The sequence below is a fragment of the Hippopotamus amphibius genome, chromosome 2 (assembly GCF_030028045.1).
Source record: "Hippopotamus amphibius kiboko isolate mHipAmp2 chromosome 2, mHipAmp2.hap2, whole genome shotgun sequence".
Lineage (NCBI taxonomy): Eukaryota > Metazoa > Chordata > Mammalia > Artiodactyla > Hippopotamidae > Hippopotamus > Hippopotamus amphibius.
Window position 1 is genome coordinate 63,889,396 of NC_080187.1, and position 13,522 is coordinate 63,902,917.

Genomic DNA, 13,522 nt, shown 5'->3' on the forward strand with positions numbered 1-13,522 from the left:
ACATCAGCACTACCTGGGTTATCAGGCCCTAAGACAAGGCCCTTCCCGTGTGCGCCCCTCTCCTCCCTGGTCAAAGAGGTAGTTTACACTTGTCAACATGAGGGGAAGTTCCTCTAAGCCGACTGTTTTACATGATAAAAAACTTTAAGAAAGGTTTTTCCAGAGACTATGAGGTTAAGATGACCTCGGGAAAGCTCCACACCCTGTGCAAGTTAGAATGGCCCACCTTCAGGGTGGGATGGCCCGCGGAGGGTACTCCAGACCTTCCCACAGTTAGAGCTGTGTACCGAGTGGTGACAGGGACCCCCAGGCACCCTGACCAGTTTCCATACATAGATTCCTGGTTGCAAATCGCCGTTCAGCTGCCTCCTTGGGTTCGGTTCTGTGCGAATAGGCAGGGACAGTGTAGGATCTTCGTGGCCCAACCGGCTCCAAGAAAAGGCAAAGAAAAGCTGGCAAAGGTTATCCACCAAGAGGACCCCAAAGAAGAGCCCCCTGTGCCTCTGCCCTATATGCCAGCTGCTCTGCCAGTTTCCATTCAGCCTCCTCACCCTTTGCCAGACAGCTCTCCGCCATCTGTGTCTCCACCATCTCCAAATCCAGAGCACCCTCCAAGCCCGTGGTGACTTCACTTGGCCAACCAACCAGCTCAACAGCCCACAGCCCTGCAGATGGCCTTGTGAGAGGCCCAAGGCCCATCCCAGGTCAGTGAGGACGGCTCCATCCAGCCAGGATGCTCGGTCCTTTATTATCAGCCCTTCAGTACCACCGACCTCCTCAACTGCAAACACCACACCCCGTCCTATTCGGAGAAGCCACAAGCAATGACTGACCTCCTTGAGTCCATTTTTCACACCCACCAACCTACCTGGGATGACTGTCACCATCTCCTCCTGACTCTCTTCAACACCAAAGAATGCTGCCAGATCCTGTCAGAGGCACAGACATGACTCCGAGGGCAGGCACCAGCTGGTACAGCAGATCCTGCAGCCTGGGCCCTGGGGGCTGCACCGGACGATCAACCCAACTGGGACTTCAACGCCCTGGACCGGAAGGACTCCCTTGATAAATATCGATGAGCCCTGTTGCAGGGACTGAGGGCAGGAGCCAAAAAACCAACCAACATGTCCAAGACAACAGAAATGCACCAGAAGCCAGGTGAATCACCCATGGAGTTCTATGAGAGACTGTGTGAGGCGTTCTGGGTTTATACCCCATTTGACCCTGAAGCGTGGGAGAACCAGTGCATGGTCAACGTGGCGTTCGTGGCCCAGTCTTATGCTGACATCCGCTGTAAGCTTCAGAAACTTGAGGGCTTCGCTGGAATGAATGCCACCCAGCTGCTGGAAGTCGCAAACAAGGTGTTTGTGAATGGCGACCAAGAAGCCCAAAAGGTGGCTGACAAGCACATGAAGCAGAAGGTGTCCCTGCTGGCTGCCACACTGGGGAACCCAGGTCCGGTAGAGCAGACTGCTCCCCCGCGGAAAGGGGAAGCGAAGAGGAGACCGCCACTACGTTGCAAGCAGTGCGCCTATTGCAAAGAGACCGGACACTGGAAGAATGAATGCCCCCATCGCAGAAGGACATCTGAAGGGTCAAAGAAGTTCAGTCAACCCAGCGGAGGAAGGTACCAGCCTGAGCCAGCCGTCCAAGACCTTATCGGCCTGGCCAGAACAGAATCACAATAGGGAGGACCGGGGTCCCTGATCCTGGGCCCCTGGGAGCCTATGGTTGCAATGAAAGTAGGGGGCCAATCAATGACTTTTATGGTGGACACCGGAGCTGAACACTCTGTGCTAACCACACCTGTGGCTCCCCTCACAGGTCAAACAGCAGCTATCATCAGGACAGGACTGCCCGCTCATGCTGCAAGGCCCGCTCATGTCAGCTAGGGGGCCACCTAGTGACTCATGAATTCCCGTACGTACCAGAGTGCCCCATTCCCTTGCTGGGCAGAGACTTGCTGATAAAGCTTGGGGCACAGATCACCTTTGTCCCCGGGAAGCCCACAACCCTCACCCTGGGGAGCCAACCAGCTCTGATGATGGCTGTGACTGTGCCCAGGGAAGATGAGTGGCATCTCTATTCTTCAGAAGGAGACCAAACGAATCCAGCTAGTCTGCTAGAAGAGTTCCCTGCTGTCTGGGCAGAAAAAGGGCCCCCAGGTTTGGCCAAAACCCATGCACCCAACGTGGTGGACCTGAGGCCAGGGGCCACTCCTGTCAGGCAGAGGCAATATCCAGTACCGCGAGAGGCACGCCTGGGAATTCGGGACCACATCCAACGCCTACGGAGGCAGGAACCCCCGATCACGACTGTGAAGAGGTCCTAGATGAAATCTACTCGAGCAGGCCAGACCTGACAGACACTCCCCTCCAGAACCCAGAACTGGAACAGTTCACTGACAGAAGCAGTTTCATCCAGGAAGGACAACACAAAACAGGCTATGCAACAGCGACAACAGATGAGATAATAAAGGCTGAGGCCTTGCCACAGGGATGGCTGGCACAACGGGCTGAGCTGTGGGCACTCATCCAGGCGCTGAGGCACGCAGGATGGAAGCGAGTCAACATCTACACAGACTCAAGGTGTGCCTTTGCTACTGTGCACGTTCATGGAGCCATCTATAAATAAAGGGGATTACTAACAGCAGGGGGAAAAAGGATCAAAAACAGAGAAGAAATCCTTCAGCTGTTAGAGGTAATTTGGAAGTCTTCCCAGGTGGCAGTCATCTATTACAAAGAGGAACTGATCCAGTCAGCAAAAGAAATTGGTTGGCTGACCAGGCAGCCAAGGAGGCGGCAACCCAGCCGAGTCCCACACTGGGCCCGGAGCCGATCTCTAATGTCCTCTTGGTACCAGAATTGCCCCCGTCCCCGAGATATACCAAAGAAGAAGAAAACCAATGGGCTTTAGGTGAGGGAGGAACTAAAGGAAAAAAGGGCTAGTGGAAGCTTCCAGACCAAAGACTCTTCATCCCCAGTGCTACAGCAGTCCAGTGGTGAAGCAACACCATGAGACAACTCACCTAAGGAAAACTGCACTAGAAAGTCTACTAAGCCACTACTATTTCACTCCTAAGTGCCCAACCCTTTGTGCCCAGATCAGTGCTAGGTGCATGACTTGTGCACGAAACAATGCCAGCCAAAGACCAAGGCCCAACCCAGGGGTGCAGACGGTTGGGACATTACCCTCTGAAGATTCAGAAGTGGACTTTACAGAAGTCAAGCCTTCCCGGGGCTATGAGTATTTGCTTGTGATAGTCTGCACCTACTCGGGATGGGCTGAGGCCTACCCCACGCACACTGAATAGGCACGACAGGTGGCCAAGGCCCTGCTAAGAGACATAATCCCCAGATATGGACTACCTCTCTCCATAGGGCCTGACAACGGGCCAGGCTTTGTGTCTGAGATAGTCCAGATTTTGTCCAAGATATTGGGAGTCAAACGGAAGCTCCACACCACTTACAGACCACAAAGCTCAGGGAAAGTCAAGCGCATGAATCGGACCCTCAAGACTATGGTAGCTAAGCTCTGTCGGGAGACCCAATTATCTTGGGTTGACATGCTACCCCTAGCCTTACTTCGAGCCCAATGCACCACGAGGTCCTCAGGCTATTCTCCATTTGAGATCTTATATGGGAGACCTCCTCCAGTGATAGGGAAGCTCAAGGGAAACCCCCAACAACTAGCGGACCTGGAGATGTCTTGACACCTCCAGGCCCTGGGAAAGGTCTTCCGCCGTATTACTCGAGAAACCATAGAAAGGACTCCCATTCCCTTGGGCAACGGGGTTCATCCCTATCAGCCAGGAGATGAGGTATGGGTAAAAGATTGGAGGAAGAAACCACTTCAGCCAGTTTGGACTGGCCCTCATACAGTCGTCCTGGCAACCCCTACTGCTGTTAAAGTTACAGGAGTCACCCCGTGGATCCACCACACCCGGGTGAAGAGAGCAGCACCTCTAGAAGGGCGAGGGACCTGGACTGCCAAAGCTCATCCAAACCAGCCGCTTCGGGTCTTCCTATGGAGACAACCGAGTCCCGTCTAAGATCTTCAGCCCTGCTCCAGTCACTCCAGGGCTGACTGGTCTACGCATGGCGGAAGCTTGAGGAATTCGATGAGGGACATCTGAGAGTCAGGGTTACGATGACACCCTGCCTTGTAGGGACTGATTGCACCACCGGCCTTGATGTTTTCTACAGGCCAAACATAAGGGGTCGTTTTGGCTACAATTTACCCAAAAGTAATAGAATTATTAAGTGGGATCAAAAGTTTTATGTAGTAGCAATTTATAGCCTACTGAGCTGTAGTACATTGGAAAGTAAAACAGACCCCTCGTGTACTCCATGCATCCACATGACTAGATCAGGTCAGGGGGTCACTTGGACCTTGCGTTACCATACTCACTTCTCCTGCCAAGGGGAGGTCCAAGGAACCTGTGAACATAACAAAATGACCTACTCTACTTGTCAACGAGCAGGCCAATATATCTGTTTTGACCCCCGCCCTCCGCCCAGTGAAAACTGGTTAGAGGTCCGGCACCAACAAGGGGGACTTCTGATCAATCGGACACAAGTTACAAATCTAGAACGTCCGGTGTCAGTACACACTGCTGTGTGTGCTGCTGTTAGCAGGAACCCTTGGGTAACTGTAGGATGCGGGGGTTTGTGGGAACGGGAGTACAGGCTCAATGACAAATACATGTGTGAACAGACCCCAGCCCACTCCTCCTGCTCTGGTGACCGCTGGGTTTATAGCTCTCACTGGAGCTGTGTCACATGGGCAACCTGGGAGAAGCAAAGCAAAATAGCTCTTCTTCAAGAGGAAACTGTTGACCCCGCTTGTAAATTAGGGACGCATACTCCTGTCAATTTCACTATCTTCAACCCTGGAGACTCAAAATGCAAAACTGGTCTCAAAATCGGTACTTATATCAACGGGAACTGTGTTATATTTCCAGAGTATTTCTGTTCCACTCTGGGCTTCCACACACAAGCTCTTCCATTCTTTTTATGAAGAGATAAAAAGCAGTTCTCCTATTTCAGTCAAAACTAAAACACTATTCTTAGCCCTAGCAGAAACTGTAGCCCAGACATTGATGATTACTTCTTGCTATGTGTGTGGAGGAACTAAAATGGGAGACCAATGACCCTGGGAAGCTAAAGAATTAGATCCCCAGAGACCCTTCAACAATTCAGGGGCATTCAAGACAACCAGGGTCGGGGCTTGGCATTTAAAGACTTCCATAATCGGCAGGAACTGTCTGGCGTGGTGGGGCCCATTATTCAATGTTCCAGTAGGAAACCTCACTTGCCTAGGCCCAAAACACTATAATACAACTACTCACACTTCTGACTGGTGGGAAGCCCAAACTATACAGAGCCTAATCTTCACCCTCTAGCAAGCTTCCCCAATTTAAAGACCAGATGGAATGACTTGTCCACCGAAGGCCAGTGGCCTGCTCCAGAAAGATTATATTGGATATGTGGGGCTAACGCATATTCAGTTTTGCCAGCGAATTGGTCAGGGGCACGTATATTGGGGACTATCTGCTCCTCCTTTTTCCTACTTCCCTTAGCCCAAGGTGAATCATTAGGGGTCCCAGTTTATGAAGGCAGAGGTCTCACCAGGAAGCGCAGGTCTCTACAGATTGGAAACTAAAAAAATGATGAGTGGCCTCCTGAATGTATAATCCAATATTATGGGCCAGCCACTTGGGCAGAAGATGGGTCTTGGGGCTACCGAACCCCAATTTACATGCTTAACAGAATTACCTGGCTCCAGGCAGTGGTTGAAATCATTATTAATGAAACGGCCAAGGCTCTTAATTTGTTGACAGGACAACAAACCAAGATGTGTAATGCTATTTATCAGAATGGCCTAGCCCTAGATTACTTACTGGCTGTAGAAGGGGGCGTCTGTGGGAAGTACAATCTCAGTAATTGTTGCCTACAGATAGATGATAAGGGCAAGGTTATAGAATAAATAACTGACAAGATGACTAAAACAGCTCATGTCCCAGTCCAGACTTGGAAGGAATGGAATCTCAGAAAGCAATCCCAGTTTGGTTTTCTTACCTAGGGGGATTCAAAACTCATATGGAAATAGTTCTACTCCTTATTGGGACCTGCCTTCTTTCACCTTGCCTCTTGCCATTATTCATGAGGATAGTTTACAGCCTAGCTGAGGCCACCGCAGATAGGAGGGCCACTGCACACCTCCCAACACTGGGAGGTTATCGGCCCCTGGGCTTAAAAGATCAAGAGACTGATGCCTTACAAGATTTAAGGGGCATCAAGAGGGGGAATTGAAGAGGAAAATTAGAAACTTGCACTCAGCTAAAAATAACTCCACGCTCGTTCTGCTTTTGTAAAATATGCTTGCTGTGCCAAAAAGGAAAAACAAAAACAGGATGACCTAGCAATCAAATGTAACCATAGGATATTTTACTAAATATGGAATGTTCTGCACCTGCTCTTGGAAGTTTCTGTTTGGAAACTTCCCTGCTCTATAAACCAAGTAACCAATCTACCAATACTAACTGTAACCATGTGCACTGACCCCTATAAAAGTAAAGCTCACCCTGAGCTCAGAGCCCAGAGCTTTGGAGCGTTAGCTCATCTGGGGCCACCAGCTTAATAAACCTGACTTCTCCAACCCTCCACGTGTGGTGCTTGGTTTCTCGATGCACCAATTTCTGCAACACTTTCCTTCATAGGGAAAACGGGAAGGTGAGGAGTGGAAAGATAAGAGGCATAAGAACAGGAAACCAGAGAAATAGAAAAGAAAGCAAAAGGTCATGAAGAGAGAGTAAAAGAGAGACAGAGAGAGACAAAGAACAGGAAATTTGATAATATGGCCCTCCCAGCATCCCTCCCTTCTAAGTGCCCCCCATTAGGGTGGACATAAAGTCCTTACGTGGCCCCACTCACCACCCCAGGGGCTTCAGTGCTTAGTGCAGGGTGGACTGGGAGCTGTCCTGATCAGATCAGCTCTTCACAGTGGTGAATCTGAGACTCACCTCAATCAGTGCCAGGTAAGTGAGTGTTTCCTCAGAATTTTGAACCCGTATAGGAAAATGAATGCCAGAAGCTAATCCACAGAAGGCACAGGGCAGGGCTGCCTCTTAACTACAGCCATGCCAGAGACCCAGCTAAATCCTCCCCTTCTCAGTGTGGTTGGATTCCCAAATTACCTAGACAGATTTGAGTTGATTTTCTAGAATTTTTAACAATACAGATAGAAGGGGGATACAGGGGGAAATGAAGAGAGAAGGGAGAAATGAGGAGAAAAAAATTTAATGATAGATGAAAAAAATAGATAAGGAAAGAATAGAAGGATAGAGGAGAAGTGGAAGAAATAGTAAGGAGATGAGTGTGAAGCCAAAATATTGACAAAATAGAAGAAAAAAACATCTAAGAATTGCAGGAGGAAAGGCCCCATGGCCAACAGGGACCCAGTAGTCATCGGGCCGGATGAACTTCATCAGAGGACACCATTGCAGTGGACGCTATCAGCCACTGTCTCCCTAGAGGAGAGGTGGGTGTTGGCCTGGCTTTCATAGAGTTGGCCCATTGTTCTCAAACAACTGGAATGTGGAGTGAGAAGAAACAGAATCAGGGCACGCAGGTAGCCTGAGAAGGACAAGGCTTGCTACATGGTCCCAAGAAGACCAAATAGGGGCCTAGGAGAGCGGTGATTGTGCTGGAGCCCCAATACCCGCCGGAATACCGTCAGAGCTCTAGACTGCCCATCCACAGACCTTTCCTGCCCACCAGGGATGCTCACAGACCCCAGACTCAGAGCAGGACAGTGAATGGAGCCCATACATCTCCCCGGCCTGGTCCAGAGCCCCCCAGGGATGCTCAGAGCTCACATTAGCTTTTGGGTAAGAATCCTGGTTCTCAAGGGCTGCCCGACAAAACTCTTGTAATGAATCTTAGAGTCACAGTAGACTGATGTGTTTGCTGATCTGTATTCTCAGGGACACAGTAGAAGATAAACATTAGTGAACTTTGTCAGTGATCACCGATCCATTGCATTGCTCACTTCAGTGCTGTTCTATGATCCTCAGCGTCCTAAGACTATGGCCATTTTCTGATTTAGTTGGGCTGAACTTACAATCTCATCTTTCTAAGTCCTGTGGATGTTCACCATCGAGCCTTGTCAAGCCACCCAGTTTACTGAATGACTGATGTAAACCATGACTGTTCACATCTTATAGGAAACACACCCCTTCTAACCTTGTTCAAATAGTGATACTGCTTCCACTACATTTCAAGAGAGGACATTTACTCTACACATCAAAAGACTCTGCGTGTCCTGAGATGCAGTGCATCCCTTGGTAAGAGATGGTGATGCCTTTTCTGTCATGTAAGACTCATTCCCATATTTCCATTTAAATAAAACCATCATGGTATATATTTCACAGATCTGAGTACTTGTTTAATTTGTTTGGTTATTTTCACACAGAAATCCAGTTCAGCCATGGAAGCAGTCACTCATTAAGAAAAAATATTAATGTGAAACATATCACCAGTGAAGAATATAATTTCTTTTTAAAAAATCAATCAATTTGGATAATTAACCTTCAGTGACTGGACCTGCAGTCCTCAAATCCCTTAGTCAAAGACTTTGTGGCCAGCTATGTCTCAATTTTAGAATTTTGAGAATTTAGAAAGGCATACATTACATTTCACATATTAATTAATATCCCATAGCAAACACATGGCAAAGCATATGGACAACTTGCCCAAAGTATGAAAAGTAAAGATCTTTTGTCTTATCATCATCTCATGTCTATTTTCAGTAAGGAGTTAGGACAAACCTTTTTCTTAGAGTTTTTGGAATTTGAAATTATAAATGAAACAGTTAACATGTACTAGTAGACAAAATTAGCACAGACAGTAGATAGACCCAAAAGAACAAGAAGAGTCATTTAAAAAAATTACGACAGGGAGAATACCCACTAAACTTTTAAGGCCAGAGAAGGAGTGCTTGATTTGGACTTTCTTATAAAAGTAGAAGGAGGCCTCCTGGGGGTCAAGGTTACATCAGTGAGGCCACCAGCCAGGGACACTGCTGTGGGTGAGAGCCACACTAGTGAGGGCGGGGCAGCAACCTCTCATGGGGCCCACCCATGACATGCCAACTGTGAGCAAGTGCTCAGATACCCCTGCAACATGATTTCATTTGACTCCAGAAAACTTCTTCAGATCCAACGAGAAATGGTTTGGTAGTAAAGGATACCAAATACAGAAAGAAAAAAAAAAAATCAGAGATGTATAAATACAGTGAGGTGAGCAGAATGGCCTCAGAGATATCCAAGCCCTGATGTCTGAAACCTGTGAATATGTTACTTTGCATGGCAAAAGGGTCTCTGCAGATGTGATTAAGATTAGTAAGGCTGTCCTGGGTTACCCAGGTCAATCCAGTCTAACCACATGAGCCCTAAAGTAGAGAACTTTCTCCAGCTAGAAGAAGAGGAAATCAGAGATGCAGCAGAAGGAGAGCAAGAACACAAAGAGATTTAAAGATGAAAGGGACCTGACCCACTGTTGTAAGAGTAGGCCACACAGAAAGCCTAAGGGATGTGGGAAACCTCCAGAAGCAAAGACTGGACCCCAGCTGACAGCAGGAGGGAATCAGTGTCTCAGTCCTACACCCACAAGGAAGTGAGTGAGCACGTATGCAGAACAGTCAGCAGGGCAGTCCTGACTGCTGCCCTCTGAAAGTCCTGCTTGCAAGGTTGGCCCATTCCCAAGATCCTAAATGATAAAGGTAGCTCACTGTGCTTAATGTTTGTTCAAACAGTGTGGTTCATACTCAACACCTGCCACTCTTCTGGGAGTCTGGAATTTTGTTACATGCAAGGTGCCTACATGACCAGCCCCCAATACATGAGCTCCCCTGGTTGGTAATATTCCACATGGGTTGCTATAACTCACTGCTGGGGGATTAAGCTAGTCTGTATGACTTCTCTGGGAGAAGACTATAGAAACAGGCCTGGTTTTCTCTGGGCTTCACCCCATGCACCCTCTTCCTTTGCTCATTTTGCTCTGTGTCCTTTCACTTTGATAAATCATAACTGTATGATTACACACTGGTCCTGTGAGTCCTCCCAACAAATCACGGAACCTGGAGAAGTTTTCAGGAATCTCCAGACACTTTGAAGGAGGAGTCTTCTCCAGAGCCTCCAGGAAAAATGCCCTAAGCAGATGATCCAGCCAAGTCTACTGTACTTCAGACCTACAGAACTGTGACATAATAACTGCCTTGTATTAGGTGACTAATTCCATGAAAATCTGTTAAAGCAGTCATAGGATATTAAGTAAATGGTACCATGAATGAACACATACTACTTTCACTAATGAAGAGTATAATATCTCAGGACTTTCCTGGTGGCGCAGTGGTTAAGGATCCACCTGCCAATGCAGGGGACATGGGTTCAATCCCTGGTCCAGGAAGATCCCACATGCCGCAGACCAACTAAGCCCATGGGCCACAACTACTGAGCTCATGCACCACAACTACTGAAGCCCGTGCACCTAGAGCCCATGCTCCACAACAAGAGAAGCCACCGCAAGCAGTGAACCTAGACCCAATACAGCCAATAAATAAGGAAATAAATTTATTAAAAAAAAGAGTATATCTCCAGAAAGTTTTTTTTTTTTTAATATTAAATCCACTCTCAAGTTAACAGCAGCAATTCGTATATAAAACAACCACCTGAAGAAGGTGTAGAACCTCTGGTAAGGTGTGTCGTTGACCATTAAGAGCAGCTAACATTTATGAAGGCTGGAAAGCAGCCAAACCAGCCCGATCTTTTTAAAGAAACTAAGTATAGTGTCATAATCATCAACTTGTGTGATTTACTGCTGTCAATGCCAGTTGTGTACAGTTGGGCCCAGAGTAGGAGTTGAATTCACTTAACCCATGGTGGTGGATGCAGAAGATGTGAGGATGAGTCCCTTTCCTAAAGGAGCTCAAAATGTAAGAGAGGAGAAACACCTGCACTGGAGCTTCAAGGAACACTAAGACAAGACCAAGGGCTACAGGGAAGCCAGAGCAGGGAGCTCAAGAAAGGCATCCTGCCAGAAGGTAGATTCCACTCATTCATTAATTCAGCAAATATTTACCAACTTGCTTGACCCCAGATACCATGAAGTGCTGGGGATGCAGGGAGGGATGCAAGCTCAGCAAGAGTGTAAGGCAGGCCACTTTTCCCATCCTTACTGTGTGATAAGATGGATAGGATTGAAGGATCCACTTCTGTCCTCACCTGCATGATCTAGGATTAATAATGCCCCTATTCTTGACCCTACTTCCCCAGGGTGCCTGACCTTTAAAGAAATCAGCAGATGGTAATGCTTACATATGATTCCTCTCCAACCTGCTTAACTGAAAAACAAGAATTTTTACAGTTGCTCAATTAAATGAGGTTGGGGTGGGGGGGAAATATGAACCTTAATTAATACCACGAAGAATGAGAAGACATTAACTATTAGTTACCTAATTTTGAAAAATAATATTTAATTTTAAACAAAAGTTCTCTATATAGGTAGATGCTTCATTAAGCTTTAACTTACTCTCTGTTAAGCAAGAACTTAACCTTGGTTTGGACTTGGTGTTCTTAGAATGAGTGTAACATTAATATCTGCTTCTGATCATACACATGGCAACTGCTTGTTTGGAAACTTCAGGTTAGCCAGCCCTAAAAACTCACATATCCCATCCCACTTTGTTCTTTTATCTAGTGTTAAACAACTAACTAGTTCTTCTTGATTCAATTTACATCAACATTTATTGACAAACTAATAATAGCTCCAGGGATAAGAAATTAAGTAGACCACAACAGAGTTCTAAGGAAATTTAAATGAGAGCAATTTGTTACCCAATAGATAAGCTATGTGCTGACATAACAGCTTTTTAGCTGACAATTTTCTTCTTACACTGACAATTAAGAAAAAAAACTTTTAAGTTATACAATATCCTTAGCCTAAATTAAATGGAAGATACACTGTGTATTTTTTATTGTGGTAAGGTATACATAACAAAAAGTTTAGCACTTTAGCCACTTTTAAGTGTACAATTCTGGACATTAACATTCACACTGTTGTGCAAACACCACCACCCTCCATCTCCAGAACTTGTTCATCTTCTCAAACTGAAACTTTGTCCCCATTAAAACATTTACAGTCCACTCCTCCATTCTCCCAGCTCCTGGCAATCATCTAAATTATATTTTTAATAAAAAGAAAAAAGTAATTTCTTCTCCACCTGACAAATCTTCAGGCCACACCCCTCCATTAGTTGCCCCATCAGCCAACTGCAAACCCTGTGCAGATCTTTCTAACACTCTACCTTTAGAGCGTCTCATTCAGAGCACACTGTGATTTAAAGATATGAAGTGCTAAATATGTAATAAATTACATATATTTTAATGTTCCAAAAGTTAAGCAAACAAAATTTAATTCTTCTAAAAGAAACATGGATATGTAATCAGAAGTAGAAACTATGTCAGTGATATAAAATAAAGTAGTTGTGATTCCAAAGAATCCTGGGGATCTACTGCCCACAATTACAAGGGGCCACATGGTGCCCAAGTTCCTACTGGAGCATGAACTCAACACAGCCGTCAACAAGTCCTCCATAGAGAGACTCTCCATTACATCTATTTTTAAATGTTCAGGGTCTTTCTATCAGAGGGCATCGAGAAAATGAATTTGCTTTATTAAAAAATGCTGAGGCAATATAAACTATTGTGCTTGTTATTAAACAAAAATAAAATCAGCTGTATGTGACATTTATTCCTTAGACTTTACACTATTTAAAGGAATAATGGGAAGACATTTTCAATATTTCTCTACATTATAAAATTGTTTTACTTATTTCATAAGTTAGCCGTGGACAGTGCATTCTGGAATGTCACATGTGGCTTACACTCAATGGAAACATTTTCACGTAATTTAGGAGGCTCTCTTTTTGTACTTCATCTGACAGATGGGCAGCAACACGCAGTAACTGGCATAATTCATACTCCAACAGACTGCTTTTCAATACATACACATACCCAGATGCTTTCCTCTCGCCGATATTGCTTCCAGTTCCTCCCGCCATCACTGAACATCAGGAGGTAGCTGGTCACCCAGTCGGAGCTCCCATATCCTCCCTGGGTGGCCACGGCAGTGACTTTCATTCTCTCTCCAAGGTCAATCTGCAGCCACTGGTACTTGTCTGACACAAGTGGAGACCAGCCACCAGCTCCTTTTTGTGGGGATAGAGATAAGAAAAATGGTAACGATGGAGAAATCTTTGAAATCTATATTAACCTGTAAGAATGGGATCATAAATAAAACTTATAAAAGTCATAGTTTCACATTCTGCATTATATAATGCCTCATAATTACACACACACAAACACAAAATAAAAACACAGTTAAATGTAAGTGGATGAAGCTCATATTAATTGTTGTTTCTTAGTTCATAACCCCTGACTTGCTGGTATTCAGATGCCCCA

The 13,522-nt window shown here is 46.1% G+C and overlaps 1 protein-coding gene across 2 annotated transcripts in view; it reads right to left on the reverse strand.

Annotated features, from left to right (window-relative positions):
• The window catches only part of LOC130845066 (contactin-associated protein-like 3), a 168,401-nt gene extending 155,185 nt beyond the window's left edge, over window positions 1-13,216 (reverse strand). For both annotated transcript variants that reach the window (XM_057721666.1, XM_057721667.1), the window contains exon 1: window positions 13,076-13,216. In XM_057721666.1, the coding sequence (XP_057577649.1) occupies window positions 13,076-13,201 (126 nt within the window). In that variant the 5' untranslated portion in view covers window positions 13,202-13,216. The remainder of the gene's footprint in view (window positions 1-13,075) is intronic.
• Between the last annotated feature and the right edge of the window lie 306 nt (window positions 13,217-13,522).